The 15,398-nt window shown below is 38.0% G+C and overlaps 1 protein-coding gene across 2 annotated transcripts in view; it reads left to right on the forward strand.

The window, feature by feature from the left end:
* Positions 1-13,869, forward strand: part of ZNF512 (zinc finger protein 512) — a 30,468-nt gene extending 16,599 nt beyond the window's left edge. For both annotated transcript variants that reach the window (XM_045549292.1, XM_045549293.1), the window contains 5 exons: positions 1,088-1,282; positions 6,627-6,728; positions 8,080-8,142; positions 9,283-9,381; positions 11,932-13,869. In XM_045549292.1, coding sequence (XP_045405248.1) covers positions 1,088-1,282; positions 6,627-6,728; positions 8,080-8,142; positions 9,283-9,381; positions 11,932-12,237 — 765 coding nt within the window. In that variant the 3' untranslated portion in view covers positions 12,238-13,869. The remainder of the gene's footprint in view (positions 1-1,087; positions 1,283-6,626; positions 6,729-8,079; positions 8,143-9,282; positions 9,382-11,931) is intronic.
* Positions 13,870-15,398: the final 1,529 nt, after the last annotated feature.

Below are 15,398 nucleotides of genomic sequence, written 5' to 3' on the forward strand. Positions count from 1 at the left end.
GAGTCTCACCAGGCTGGAATCAAAGCATCGGTAGGGCTGTTCCTTTTTGGAGGATCTGAAGGAGAATCCATTTCCAGAGTCATTCAGTTTGTTCAAGAATTTAGTTGCAGGCCGGGCGCGGTGGCTCATGCCTGTAATCCTAGCACTCTGGGAGGCCGAGGCGGGAGGATCACTTGAGGTCAGGAGTTCAAGACCAGCCTGAGCAAGAGTGAGACTCTGTTTCTACTAAAAGTAGAAAAAGTAGCCAGGCGTGGTGGTGTGCACCTGTAGTCCCAGCTCCTTGGGAGGCTGAGGCAGGAGGATTGCTTGAGCCCAGGAGTTTGAGGTTGTAGTGAGCTATGATGATGCCACTGCATTCTAGCTAGGGTAACAGAGCGAGGCTCTGTCTCCAAAAAAAAAAAAGAATTCAGTTCCATGCAGTTGTAGAAGCTCCTTTCCTTATTTGCTGTAGGCTGGGAGTCATTCTTAGTTTTTAAAGGCCACTTGTATTCCCTGGCTCATGACCTCCTTCATCTTCAAGTCAGAGACAGCTTGAAGATGTCTCTCATGCTTTGAATCTCTCCTGCCTCCTCTGCAGCATCTTTCTTGCTTAAACTCAACCGATTATAGACTTTAATTACATCTACAAAATACCTGCACATCTAAACCTAGATTAATGTTTGATTGACTGATGACTGTAGCCTAGCCAGGTTGACACATCAAAAAACCATCACACCTAGGATCACAAAAATTTTCTTTCTTGGTTTCTTCTAGAAGTATTATAGTTTTATATTTTACATCTAGGGCTATGGTCCATTTTGAGTTAATTTTTATATATAGTATGAAGTATGTGTTGAGGTTCATTTCTTGGCATGTGAATGTCTTGACTTTTAACCACTTTTAGTCATTACAACAGAACAGATTTTATCCTGCTAAGAAGCTGTTTTACCAGTAAAATATGCATTAATATGGTAGGGCTTGATGCTAGTGGTCAGCAAGCTACTAAATAGCTCTTTTGATAGTTAGAGCAGGAAGGACAGCCTTTAATCACTGCCTCTGATGGATGCCACTTATCAGGCCTGTGTTTTGCTGTGTTTCATTCTTGCAGATCTCCTTCTTTCCAGAGTCAGGACAGCCAGAGTGCTTAAAGGAGATGAGCCTGGAGTCAAAGAGTGGGGGCCGAGTTCAGAGACGTTCTGCCAAGATAGCTGTATACCACCTGCAGGAGCTGGCCTCTGCTGAACTGGCCAAGGAATGGCCTAAGCGGAAGGTGCTTCAGGATCTGGTACCTGATGATCGGAAGGTAAGGTAGAAACTTGTATTAATTTTGGAACCATTATGTCTAATAAAAAGTAAATGTACTAGAATGAATATATGATATTTTGCTTATTTATCCTTGGAGATAAAGTACATCTGATACAGCTTCAGTGTTTGAATTTAGATAGGTCCTAGAGTAACAGTCTGTTTCATAAGTTCCTTAAAGGAGCCCTCTTACCTACTTCCAGAGGAAACCTCAATTCCCAGATTAGGTTTTTTGCTTAGTCTTTGTCCAGTGGGTTTCCATTTTGTTAGTTCATATGTATTATAGTAGTTCATATTTAGTTTAGATGAGTGGTTTCAATTTATTTTGTAGCAACAACTCTCTTCCCCCTTTTTTCAAAATAAAAGCTTATACAAAACATCAAAACAGATTTGCTCTTGAATAATTGGGAGTATGAAGCCTTGTCTACTTGGCCTTCTCCTTGATATTTTTATCATCCACCTATATGGCCCCAGGCATGCTTCTGAAGGGTGCAGAACCTATTTGGAAATCATTGGATTAGAATAGATCATCCAGGGAGGAGCATTATTTAGCCAAAAGGAGACAGGAAGTATTTGACTACAGCCTGGTCTTGGGAACAGGTTGAGAGGATATATAATAAGAACTAAGATCAGAACTAAGGACCTATTTACTCTCGAGGGTATTGAGAAGAATAGTTTAGATTTGGCATAGGGCTTTGACCCATATGAGAGGAATGCTGTCTTAAAGTCAAATCCTAGTTTTCAACACTTATTTTTTTTTTGGTATAAAAATCAGTCTTGCTGGTATCCAAGGAGTTGGATCATGTTTTTGTATATAAGAGAATCTTTCTTTTTTCAGACTTATTTTTACATTTTTTTTTTCTGGTATGGGCTAAAGTACATGGCTATCTAAATGCAGTTTAATGAGGATTTGGCACAGTGATATGTATCGTAATATTTCAATCAAGTTTCACTATGTGTAGTATGTGGTAGAGAATTTGAAATAAATATTTGTTAACTCACTGGTAAAGATTGGTAGTTTTTTCTAGCAGATACTTTCCTAACATCATCAGTTATATATTTTTGATAGTATATGGGTGAAAGGGGTTATTATTTCTTAAACATAAAAAGTTAATTTTTTGAAGAGATAATATATTCTTGTGGTTCAGAAGTCAAAGTAATGATAAACATTGAGACATCCCACTCCCACCCTGTCCTGTTCTATCCAGTTCCCATGGTTAACCATTCTTACTAGTTTCTTGTGCATCTTCCCAGTGTTTCTTGATGTACACATAAGCAATATATATATCTTTTTAAACTTTCAATTCTGAAATAATTTTAGATTAACAGAACAGTTGCGAAATTAGTACAGTTTCCCTATGGTCTTCAACCAGTTGCCCTTATGCCAGCATCTTACATAACTATACCATAGGGTCCCATCGGGATCCATGGGATCTGTGTTTTACTGTGTCTCCCTAGTCTCTTCCAATCTGTCATAGTTCCCCTGGCTTTGTCTTTTGTGTGCTTGATGCTCTTGAAGAGGACTGGTTGGCTATTTTGTAAAATATTCCCCAATATGGATACGTGTGGTGTTTTCTCAAGATTAGTTTACGGGGTTGTATGTTTTTGGCAAGAATATGACCAAAGCATTGTTGGCCCTTTTCAGTACATTGTGTCAGAGATAGTGAAAGGAAAAAAAAGGAAATATGTGATGCTGATGCTTCTTTTTACTGGTCATAACTTTGATCAGTTGGTTAGGGTGTGTCTTCTAGGTATCTCCATGGTAAGATTATAATCTTCCCCTTTATAAATGAGTGAATATTTTGTGGGGAGATTGAGACTATGCACACATCCTGTTTCTTATCATACTTCTCCCCATTTACATTAGCATCCATTGATGTTTCTTGCCTGCAAGAATTACTACTGTGGTAGTAATTTTCTGTTCCTATCATTTTTTCTACACTTTTTAATTAATCTGTCCTTGTCCTTTATTATTTATATCAATATAGACCCATAGATATATTTTATTCTGTGGGTTATAATCCAGTGCTATTCTTCCTTATTTTGCTACTCAGAATGGCCCAGATTTGGTCATTGAGAGCTCTTTGAAGTGGACTCCTATGTCTTTTTGACATGCCCCTATCATTTTTTGAGCATGTCCTTACTTTCTGGCACCATAAGATAATAGTCTCATCTTGCAACTTCCCTGCCTCAGACCTGGAATCAACCATTTCTCTAAGCAACCCTGGCTCCTTTTATTGGAGAATATATTTAGAAGTGAAGATTTGAGTGCTAGATGTGCTTATTGCTACTGGCGTGTCATTGCTTCTGAGCCTTCTTGGTGGATAGAGGTAGGATGTACACGTATGTATATTCATGTATGCACACATACACATTCATATTTATTTCTATGTCTGTCTGTATGTATATTAAAAGCCGTGATATCTTCTATTCCAATCTAACACCACAAGTGTCATTCTAGCCTTCCTTTTTCGTTATTTGTAACTCCTTTCTCCAATGGTGAGAAACCTGGCTCTTGTTATCCGCAATGTATTTACTTATTTTCTCAATTCCAGTACCACATAAAGTAGTTTCAGAATTTCTAATCTCATTCCTCTCTAAAAAAATTTAAGGCTGGGCACGGTGCCTCACGCCTGTAATCCTAGCACTCTGGGAGGCTGAGGTGAGAGGATTACATGAGCTCAAGAGTCTGAGGTTGCAGTGAGCTATGATGACACCACTGCACTCTAGCCCCGGTGATAGAGCGAGACTCTGTCTCAAATAAATAAATAAATAAGGCTGGGCGAGGTGGCTCGCGCCTGTAATCCTAGCACTCTGGGAGGCCGAGGTGGGTGGATTGCTCGAGGTCAGGAGTTCAAGACCAGCCTCAGCAAGAGCGAGACCCCATCTCTACTAAAAATAGAAAGAAATTATCTGGCCAACTAAAATACATATATAGAAAAAAATTACCTAGGCATGGTGGTGCATGCCTGTAGTCCCAGCTACTGGGGAGGCTGAGGCAGGAGGATCGCTTAAGCCCAAGAGTTTGAGGTTGCTGTGAGCTAGGCTGACACCACGGCACTCACTCCAGCCCAGGCAACACAGCGAGACTCTGTCTCAAAATAAAATAAAATAAAATAAAATAAAATAAAATAAATAAAAAATAAAAAGATAAAAAACAAATTTACTAACTAGAGAATAATATTTGTATATAGTTTTTTTCATCTTAAGCCTTATAGTATCTAGTCAAAATAATATTTTCCAAAGTTACTTAGGTTAGTTTTTTCTTTCCTGCCCCCTTCATTGTGTCACTCGTTTGTAATAGGTTCATGTGCTACTTTCATTAAGTTTTGGGTTCCCCCTACATCCTATTTAATTTAAACTATTCATTTATTTCAGAGATTTGTGAAACATTACCATGGTTCTAAATCAGACCTATATGAAAAGGTACACTTAGATAAGAGTCACTATCTCTCATCCCAACTATTATATTCCATTCCCATTCCTCTTTTCTATTTTATTCCTATCCACCCCCAAAGATAACCAATTAGTTTCTGGTTTGTCCTACTTGTATTTTTATGGGATGGATGATCAGATACATGAATATTCTTATATATCCTCTTCTTTTTTACTGTAGATACATTTTGCACTCTGCTTTATTTCACTTAACAGTTATCCCTTGATATACACAAAAGATTAGGTCTAGGACCTCTGTGTATACCAAAATCCATTGCATACTCAAGTCCCACAGTTGGCCCTGCCAAACTTGCATTTATGAAAAGTTGGTTCTCTGTATATGTGGATTTTGCATACTGAGAATACTGTATTTTTGATTTGTGTTTGGTTGAAAAAAACCCGTGGACCTGTGCTGTTCAAACTTGTGGTGTTCAAGGGTGAACTATATATCCTGGAAATCACTCTAAATGTGTTCAGAGAGATTATCCTCATTCTTTTCCTCTTTTTTCTTTTTGGTGAGATAGGGTCTCAGTCTGTCACCCAGACTGGAGTTCAGTGGTGTGATCACAGCTCACCGCAACCTCCAAATCCCAGGCTCAAGTGATCCTCCTGCTTCAGCCCTCAAGTAGCTGGGACTACAGGAGTATACCATCACATCCAGCAAATTTTAAAATTTTTTGTAGAGTTGGGTCTTGGCATGTTGCCTGTGCTGGTCTTGAACTTGTAGGCTCAAGTGATTCTTCCACCTCAGCCTCCCAAATGCTGGAATTACAGCCATGAGCTACCATGCCTGGCCTTCATTCTTCTTTTATAGCTGCATAGTATACAGTTTATATAAATACAGTTTGTTATATAAAAATAATAGTTTATACAGATATTCCCCTATCATCATAAAAGGATTTTAGATGGAGTCATTCACACTAGCTTCAGGGAAGAGTGAATGCTTATAAGTAAAACCAGCTCCATGCTCTGAGATCTTTCATAATTTTACCAGAGGTTCTTTGGGCTGCCTTCCTTCCTTCCCCATTGTCTCTGTGGACTTTGGTTTGTTTTTCTATCTCAGAGAATCAGCTTCTTTTCAGACACTTCCACTGTTGAAGCAGGAAGATTGTTTACTCACCAGAAGTACAGGTATTACCCTTGGTGGACTTTGCAGAACTGTCTCTGCAGGTGCTATCTCTTCTCTGGAAACTCCACTTTTAGTTGTAAGGAGGGAGACTTAACTCATGTCAAAGCATATGAAAGGAAGTGCTAAGAATAATTCTACTTTTGCAGTATAAGCAAAGATTATATGGTCTGTTTCCTGATCTCTCTCCCATCCCTGTTTTGGGTTGAACTTTAATTTTTTTTGTTTTATTTTTTTATCCTCTCTGTAATTTTTTTGCTTTAGAATTAAAAAAATATATCAGAAATTAACATGTTATCATTGAAGAAAAATTAGAAATTCAGATAAGCAGTAAAAAAATATTAAAACTAATAAAAATTCTACCACCCAAATAATACTGCCATTAACAGTTTGTTTATAGCCTCCTAACCTTTTAGCCATCTACATATATTTCTGTTGAATTTACATATGAATATATATGTGTATCTACTTCTCTTTTTTTAGTAAATATTTTAACTCTGTAATGCTCTATAGCTTTTTTTCTTTTTTAACTGTAGATGAAATGCTATATCTGCAAGTCTCCTGTCCTCTGTTAAAAATCAAATTTTTCTACAACTAAACAACAGACAATTATACTTACTAGTTTCAGGAGCGTTAGATGTTCTCACATCTTTACAGTTATTTTGCATATAGAAATATACTTGTGGACTCCAGAATTATATAACCTGAAGAGTTGGGTTTGAAAGTTTTGGGGTATTTTGGTTGGGAGTTTGATTCCTGTAATAAAATGTTTCTTGACTTACAGTTAAAATATACTCGCCCTGGACTACCTACTTTCAGCCAGGAAGTACTACACAAATGGAAATCAGATATCAAGAAGTATCATCGCATTCAGTGTCCTAACCAGGTGGTTCTTTCTCATTCATTTATTCAGTAAATGTTTATTAAGCATCTGCTGTTGTTTCTGTTGTTTATTACTTAGAGACAAAGCATCTGAACCTTAGTGGCTTAAAATAACAATTATTTTATTTGTTCATAATTCTGTAGATCAGTAATAATTTTGTTAGGGCTCAGCAGGGCAGTTCTCCTGCTGTACGTGGAATCAACTGGGATCACTCATGAGTTGTATTCAGCTCGAAGCTCAGATGCAGCTGGAATGTTCCAGATGACTTCTATGCAGCTGCATTCAGCTGGAACCTTGGCTCTCCATATGGCTTCTCCCTCTAGCCAGGGTAGTTGGCCTGCAAGCAGGGTACATAGCAACTGACTTCTCAGAGAGTATTCTAAGAACATAAAAGCAGGAATTGCAGATCTCGGCTGGGCATGTTGGTTCACGCCTGTAATCCCAGCACTCTGGGAGGCTGAGGCGTGAGGATCGCTCGAGGTCAGGAGTTCGAGACCAGCCTGAGCAAAAAAAAAAAAAATAGAAATTATCTGGACAACTAAAAAAAATAGAAAGAAATTATCTGGACAACTAAAAAAAAAAAAAAAAATATATATATATATATATACATATATATATATATAAATCAGCCGGGCATGCTGGTGCATGCCTGTAGTCCCAGCTACTTGGGAGGCTGAGGCAGGAGGATTGCTTGAGCCCGGGAGTTTGAGCTTGCTGTGAACTAGGCTGACACCACGACACTCTAGCTCGGGCAACAGAGTAAGACTCTGTCTGACAAAAAAAAAAAAAAAGAAAGAAAAAAAAAGAAATTGCAGATCTCTGAAGGCCTAGCTTCAGAATTTCCATAGCATCACTTTCATGGCATTCTATCAATCAAAGGAGTCACAGGGCTAACCCAGATTCAAAGGAAGGTAAATAGATTCCACTTCTTGATGAGAAGAGTGGCAGCAAATTTACAGCCATCTTTAAACTACCGCAGCTGTAGTGTATGCTGTATTTTGGGGAGGAGTAAATATAAAAGAAGTGGGAGATGCATTTGTGCTAAATAAAGTAGATTAAAAAAATCTTACCATGCAGTTTTCTGTGTTTCTCTTCAATGTCAGAGAAAGTACCAGGGAAGAGAATGGCTTATGATTTTGTAAACACCTTAGTCACCTTCTGTTTCCTTCTTTTACCTTTCCTTGATTTTCCTTGCTTTTGTGGCTTGCATGTGAATTATTTTTTTGTTTGGTTTGTGGCACTATTTATTGGTCATCTTCCTCCCAAATGTTGAGTTGATCAGTGTAAATGGCCAGATTACAAAGAGAAGGGAGCTCTTTGGCATAGTCTTCACCTTATTTCTTCTCTTTTTCAGGGTTGTGAGGCTGTCTACAGTAGTGTTTCTGGCCTCAAAGCTCACCTGGGCTCTTGTACATTGGTTTGTAACCTTTTGAACTTAATATCTTAATGTGTCCTCTAAACTAGTCTGACATGGAAGAGAATTCAGTATAGGTGAACAGCTAGTTGTCCTGTTTGCTGTTATATTCAGAGGCTGCTTTATTTTTTTATGTCCCAAAGATTCTTGGTCTGTTTTTGGGTGGAATGCCAGGGTATGTCCAAGACTCAGATAAGACCAACATAGTTGTAAGTAATATCAGTTAAAGGACTTTGGAGAAAAATATATTAGTTCTGAGTTCCTACCAGAGATTTAGCTTCTTCCACCTGAACCTCTCCCACATTGGGCCTGTCCTGTTTCATTGGGCCTTACAAACTTTCTAGAATCAGCTTACATGTGCTTATCTGGACAAGTGAAGATCCTCTAAACCCATGTGAACTTACTGGCCTCTGGGGATGGGAGGTGGAATAGGTTGTCAGGCTAATAGCCATTCACCTCACTGAATCTTTTCCATGTTGACCCAGGTGTCCTACAACCTACCAGCCATGGGAATTGCTGCCACTTTCCAATTTCATTCAGAAGTATCTCCTCACACAAAATGAGCACCATGGAAACCTGAAGCTTCAGGAGGGGAGAGAAGTCAGTTCAAGGCAACAAGGGAGTTGTAGGCATCTAAACCAGATCTGTCCAGGAATGCTTAGGAGTTTGTCATCTTGATCCTAGTTTCTGAGTCCTTAAACTAGGTATTATGGATGGTACTCTTCTAATTCTGGATTTCCAAGGCGCTCTTTGCAACAGTGGATCATAGTGGGAAGAACTGCACATTGTGCCTCTGGTGAACTTTGGGAGTTTGATCATTTTTGGAGAGGAACCAAGAGAATCTGAAAGTGAAGTGAAAGGAACATGGGAAGGTAGAAAACTGTAGCATGGTATATAAGAGTAGGAGAATGTCAGGTTGTGTTGCAGGTGGGGTGAGTGTTTGGTACAGAACCGCATTAGAATAGACAGATCCTGGTGATAGTCCAAGCTGGTTTTCCTAAATCTATTGCTGTTTTGGCTCTTCTTCCTTATCTTCACTGAAGTAGAATTCCCTCGTTTCATCCCTAACAATCCCTACACATGGCCCAGGTAAGTGTTCCTGAATTGACCAATAATTCTCTTTTGTTTCTCTCTTGGAAATAGGGAAACTTTGTGGCTGGAAAATACAAGTGTCTTCTATGTCAGAAAGAATTTGTGTCAGAGAGTGGTGTCAAGTATCACATCAACTCTGTCCATGCTGAGGTGAGGTCTCTCCCTTCCCATAGTATCTTTGTAATCCTGTGGGCCTGATATGTACACCACAAGAGAGGTGGCCTTTGTCCCTGTTTTTGTGGGCTAGGACTGTCAAGGAAAGTAACTGTAAAGTGGTTACCAGAGACATTGGAGTTAAAATACTCTCTAAAATTAGCTGTATAATTATATTTTTCTGTGAAAGCATTTGAAATCACTGTGGCTGTAAGCATCCTTGAGCTCTTCTAATTCTCTTAAATCCAGTTAAATCAGGCATTTGGGAAGAAGGTTGAGTTTACATGTTTGAAATGCTTATTTCACAGTGATCTCTATATTGCTATACTTTCTAGCATTCTAATGTCTTCCAGGAACCTGTTTTTAATGTTCTTTAGAATACTGCATCAGACAACTATAAGGGATATTATTGAGACAATTGGGAAAATTTGAATATTGACTATATTAAATTATAATGTTGTATCCATGTTAACATTCCCAAATGTGATAATTGTATTGTAGTTATGCAGGAGAATGCCCTTGTTCTTAGGTATATACATGCTGAAGTATTTAGGGATGAAGTATAATGATGTCTGCAACTAACTTGCAAATGGTTCAGCAAGACAAAGAAGGAAGGAAGAAAAGAAGGAAGAAAGAAAGGAAAAGAGATTAACAATGGTAAATCTAGGTGTTCATTGAACTATTGTAACTTTTCTGAAGGTTTGTAATTTTTCAAAATTAAAAAGTAAGAAAAAACTGTATATAAAAATGCTTTAAAGTTCAGAAGGTTGAGTTTTCTCTTGGGGAAAGTTTTTTCATGGTACAGGTCAACAGGGAAGTTGTTTATTATATAATTAAATACCATTTCTGCAAAAGCTTAAGGAGTAGAATATGCGTTCTCTTGGAATATCTTACTGCATAAACTATTACTGCCTGATGAAAAAAAATACAGGGAGCACCTTCAGCTGTTCTCTCCCCTCAAATTAATAGCTTTTAACAATGTAGGCTTTAATTAATTTCATCAAATGTGGGTCCTGTTGCTTTACTGGTTAAGAATCCCTAACCCAAATCTGAGATTTCTTCTGGAAGGCAGTCATATCTTTTTTATAATAATAGTATATCTTTTTATGCTTCAGGAAGTATTTGGAAGATAATTATCTCCTGACAAAATCTGGCCTTTATATATAGATAACTGGTTTCTCTGGTTTCTTCCTAAAAAGTTGGAACCAACAAATTTTGCTTAGTTTGGGACTAGCTCCAGGCATTTGTTCATTGATTAATGCGTATATTTATGAATTTTATGGGTGCTAAAACATCTTTACCCTGTTACTTCCTCCCTGCCTCACATTTTCTTACACTACTTTTTTTTTAATGGAAAATTTCAAACACATGAAAATAGAGACAGTAGTGTAATGAACCCAGTATACTGTCGGCCAACTTCAGTAGTCACCAGTGTATGGCCAATCTCGTTTCTTTTATAACCTCATTCACTCCCCTTCGTCCTTAAAGGCTTATTTTAAAGGAAATTATTTCACCTGTAAATCTTTCAATGTATATCTTTAAGAGATACGGACTTTTGAAAGCATATAACCACAAACATCATTACACCTAAAAAAATTAACAATGATTATTGAATATTATCATATATTCAGTCATTATTTAAATTACCCTGATAGTCTCATAATTTGTTTTTTAGGGTTGGTTTGTTCAAATCAGGATCAAAAAAGGTCCATATATTGTATTTATCTGTTTTAATTTAGAGCAAGGTTATCCAATAGAAATACAATGTGAGCCATGTATGTAATATAAAATTTACCAGTAGCCACATTTTTAAAAGTATAAAGAAAACAGGTGAAAGAATTTGATAATTTACCCCAATATATGAAACATATTAACATATTAATAAATTATTAATGAAATATTTTAAATTTTTCCATGCCAAATTTTTGAAATTTGATATATATTTTACACTGAAAGCATATCTCAATTTGGACTAGCCACATTTAAATAGCTCATTTACAACATGGGACCAGTGGCTATCTTATTGTTTGGTACAGGTCTAGAAGCTTCCCCTTCCTTTTTTTTTTTAACTTGTCATTTGTTGAAGAAACCAGGTTGTCAAATACATTAACCTACATTCTGGATTTTGTTGATTGCATCCTGTGGTAGTATTCCTCTATCCTGGCTATTTCCTATAAATTCATAGATCTAGAAGATTGATTAGAGCACTTGATTAGATTCAAGGTTTTTTTTTTTTTGAGGGGGGTTGGGGGCAAGAACACTTAATAATTGGGTTTGATGTCCCCCACCCCTTAATTTTTTAAAGTGAGGCTCAGAGAGGTTTAAAGTACCCAGAGTTATGCCTTACTAATATATGCTTCTAATAACTGCTCTGTATTGGATTTCTCCAGTTTAAAATATGGAATTCTAAGGTATGGTCCCATATCTGTTTCCTTCTTACTGTGTTCTGCCCTAATCATGCCCCCTTTTGATCATTCTTCCTACACCCCTTCTTTATGCTCTTCACTATGTTTTTGACTGGATGACGTTTATATTTTGCCTCTCTAGGATTGGTTTGTTGTAAACCCAACAACAACCAAAAGCTTTGAAAAGCTGATGAAGATAAAGCAGCGGCAGCAAGAAGAAGAAAAGCGGAGGCAGCAACACAGGAGCAGAAGGTCTCTAAGAAGGCGGCAGCAGCCTGGCATTGAGCTTCCTGAGACAGAGCTGAGTCTTAGAGTAGGGAAGGATCAGAGGAGGAATAATGAGGAACTGGTAGTGTCCTCCTGTAAGGAACCAGAGCAGGAGCCAGTGCCAGCACAGTTCCAGAAAGTAAAGCCCCCAAAGACTAATCATAAACGAGGAAGGAAATAGGCAGTCAGTGTGAAAGCGCTCCTAGGAGAGCGGATATGATGCTGTTGTCACGGGGACGTGTGCTGGGAGGACTGAGTCATGGGGCTGAGTGAAGATTCTTTCAGCTGTTCCATCCTCCCGTGTAAATTTCACTGTCTTCCCTACTTATTCACTTTCATTCCCCTGTCCCCTTTCAGTAGGTTTTCCTGCTATTCCTCATCGGAGTCCTCTTATTTTTCCTCTTATCTTGCCCAAAGAGTTCCCTCTTAAGGCCAACTGTAGGCCCCTCTTGCCCTGTATAAGACTAAGAAAACTATTTGGTTGTCCTTTCCTTCCTGGGGTATGGAATGTTCTTGGAAGATCCATTGATTTAGTAGCCACTCTATCATCTAGCTTATAAAACCATTCCAAATTAATTTTTTAAAACCATAACTGATTTATCATTTTGTATTTGTGATATAACAAGCCTAGAAGCTAGAACTGTTGTCATTCATGTAATACGGTTCCCGTGTCTCCTTGGGAAACAAACTTTATGGAGGCTGTTTGTCTTCTCAATATGGTTTTAGGATTGAAAGTAAGAAAATGGACGTAAGATGAAAAAACCAGAACCTCTCTACACTGGTTATACTGAGAAATGCTTTGTTTGTACCAAGTAGCAGTGACTAGATGCACAGATGTGAAAAGCAGCCTTAGGAATAATATGTCCTATTAAAATGACTGGAAAGAAAAACTAGAAGCAGCAATAAATACTGCCCCAACTTTCCTGAGGCCTCATCCATTACCATGGTCAGTACCCTCCTGAAGCTTACTTTTGCTCCCTTGGTTTTAAGGATTGAGAAATAATCACATTGCCCCTAATGCTTTGACATGGTCTCCTAGTGCTCCTGGTAATGCCACTAAGATTGGAAACCTAGGTGCACATTCCTTCCCCCTTGGACTTTACCTCACTTGTTAGTCTGCACCCCAGTAAGTCCTCATCCATCCCTTTAGCCAACCTCTGTCTCTTTGAATTTTCTGAGAATGTTGTCCTTCTATCCTCTTTTATATATGGAGTCTATCCTCTTTATATCCTGAGACTTTGACACCAGATGTAGATATTTATCTGGAGCTGGAAAGAAAAATTCTTTTTCTGTACCTCATGCCTACCTGGTAATGTTTAATGGGCTATTCCTCTTTGAGGGTGGCTTTCTCTGGAGCATTGGTTAGAGCAGCTTTGTTGTCGTGTTTCTGGATTCTCTTCCCCCTTTTGCATAAATATTGGTCTTATATATTCTTGCCTATCTTGTGGCATATGCCATACAAAAAAATTAACTCTGATAAGGACAAGTACTAACTTTTCAAATTCTGAAAGGCTATTACAACTCTTTAATTCTCTTTTCTCTGTGCTCCTCCAAATAGCTTTAAAATGCGGGCTTTTGTGAAGACCACTTTCAAACAAGGGAGCACTGAAACCTGATTTGGATACTGCCAGGATAGGTAGCAAAGGACATGGCATATCCACTCTACATTTTCATTGGCAGTGCACCCTTAAAGCCCTTTCAGTAGATGAGGGTTGTCAGGGAGGAGAAATGAAGAAGCTATGTTAATTTCTGGTGAGTAAGAACTGGGGAATGTTTGGCAATGACAAAAGAAATAAATGACTCTCAGTTAGAATGATGTTTCCAGTTGTTCTTTGACTCCGACCTGCTACATGACTCCTTGCTGACACTGGATGGGGGTAAAAAGATGGCTAGAGCTGGGAATGAGTTTGATATAAGCTCCAAATGCAGCTGTCTCAGTAGTTCTTTAGTTCCTGAAATCTGCTGGTTGAAATGATTAATTGGAGTTTAAAATGAATTGGTATAGGAAACTTGCCCAGTCTCATTCAGGGCCCTTGCAGGCACTCCTTTTCTTTTTCCTTACTGAGGCCAAGGATCAGCAGGACTCAGTATAGACTGTCTTGATCACACTGTTGATTTTTAAGTTCTTTAAAAAAAATTCATTAGAATAACAAACTAAGTTTGACAATATCGGGTATATCTAGATCATAGAGCAGTGTGAAGTTTCATACATGGTTTGTAATGTTAGTTGGTACAATCACTTTGAAAATGATTTGGCAATATCTGTAATAGTAAAATTGAAGACATATACCTTAAGACTCAGCAGTTTCACTCCTAGGTATATACAGAGAAACTCCCTTTGCCTAGTATACAAAGAGACATAAAGAAGAGTGATTATCACAGTACAGTTTACAACAGATAACTGGAAATGTGTATGAGAGACTAGTAGCTGTCCACCAGAATCTGCTTTCACCTTCGAAAGTTACAGGACTGTAGGGCAAATGGCTAGACTACATTTCCCGGTTGTCCTCGTTCTGTTTTCCCCTTCCCCCCACCTGCCAATCTCCATAGTGAAGAGGTAGAAGCTAACTTCTCTCCTATGGAATGTGAGTAGAAGTGATGTGTGTCACTTCCAGGCTAGAACTTTTAAGGGAGTGAGTATGCCTCCATGCTTACTTTCTCCTTTTTCTGGCTAGATGCACATGATGATAGGGCCCTAGGGACTGGGAGAACACAAAATGGAAGATAGTTGATTCCCTGAAACACCCAGTGATGGAGAGCCACTTGCCAACCAGGAACATCTATCTGAAACTTATGTGAGCAAGCAACAAATGTCTGTTATTTAAGACATTATACATTCTTGGGTCTCTTTGTTAGCTTATTCTGATACACAGCCTAATTGTCCATCTTTAGGAGAATGGAAAAATATGTGATATAGTCATATAGTAGAATACTATATAAGCTATAAAATTAAACTAGGGCTTGTTTCATCATCATGAATATATCTCAAAAATAATGTCTGGGAAAAGCAAGTGAGAGAATACATCAAATATACAATTTATTTAAGGTGTAAAAACAATGCTCTCTGTGGATATATGTTTATGTATTTACCTATATTTATATAAATATCATGAATACACACACAGGATGATAAACACCAAATTTAGGATAATGCCTGTGATATTCAGAGGGATTTCAACTGAATTTGTAATTTCTTAAAGTGGATTTGTTGTAACTTCCTACATTTTTTGTATGTCTGAAATATTTTTTAAAAAGTTATACAGAAAAGAAAAATATATTCTGCTCACCTCCTTCTTAAAAGGGAACCCTAGAAATTTTACCTCTGCTTCATCTTACCCTTTG

Source organism: Lemur catta, chromosome 4, assembly GCF_020740605.2.
Source record: "Lemur catta isolate mLemCat1 chromosome 4, mLemCat1.pri, whole genome shotgun sequence".
In the NCBI taxonomy this organism is placed as follows: Eukaryota; Metazoa; Chordata; class Mammalia; order Primates; family Lemuridae; genus Lemur; species Lemur catta.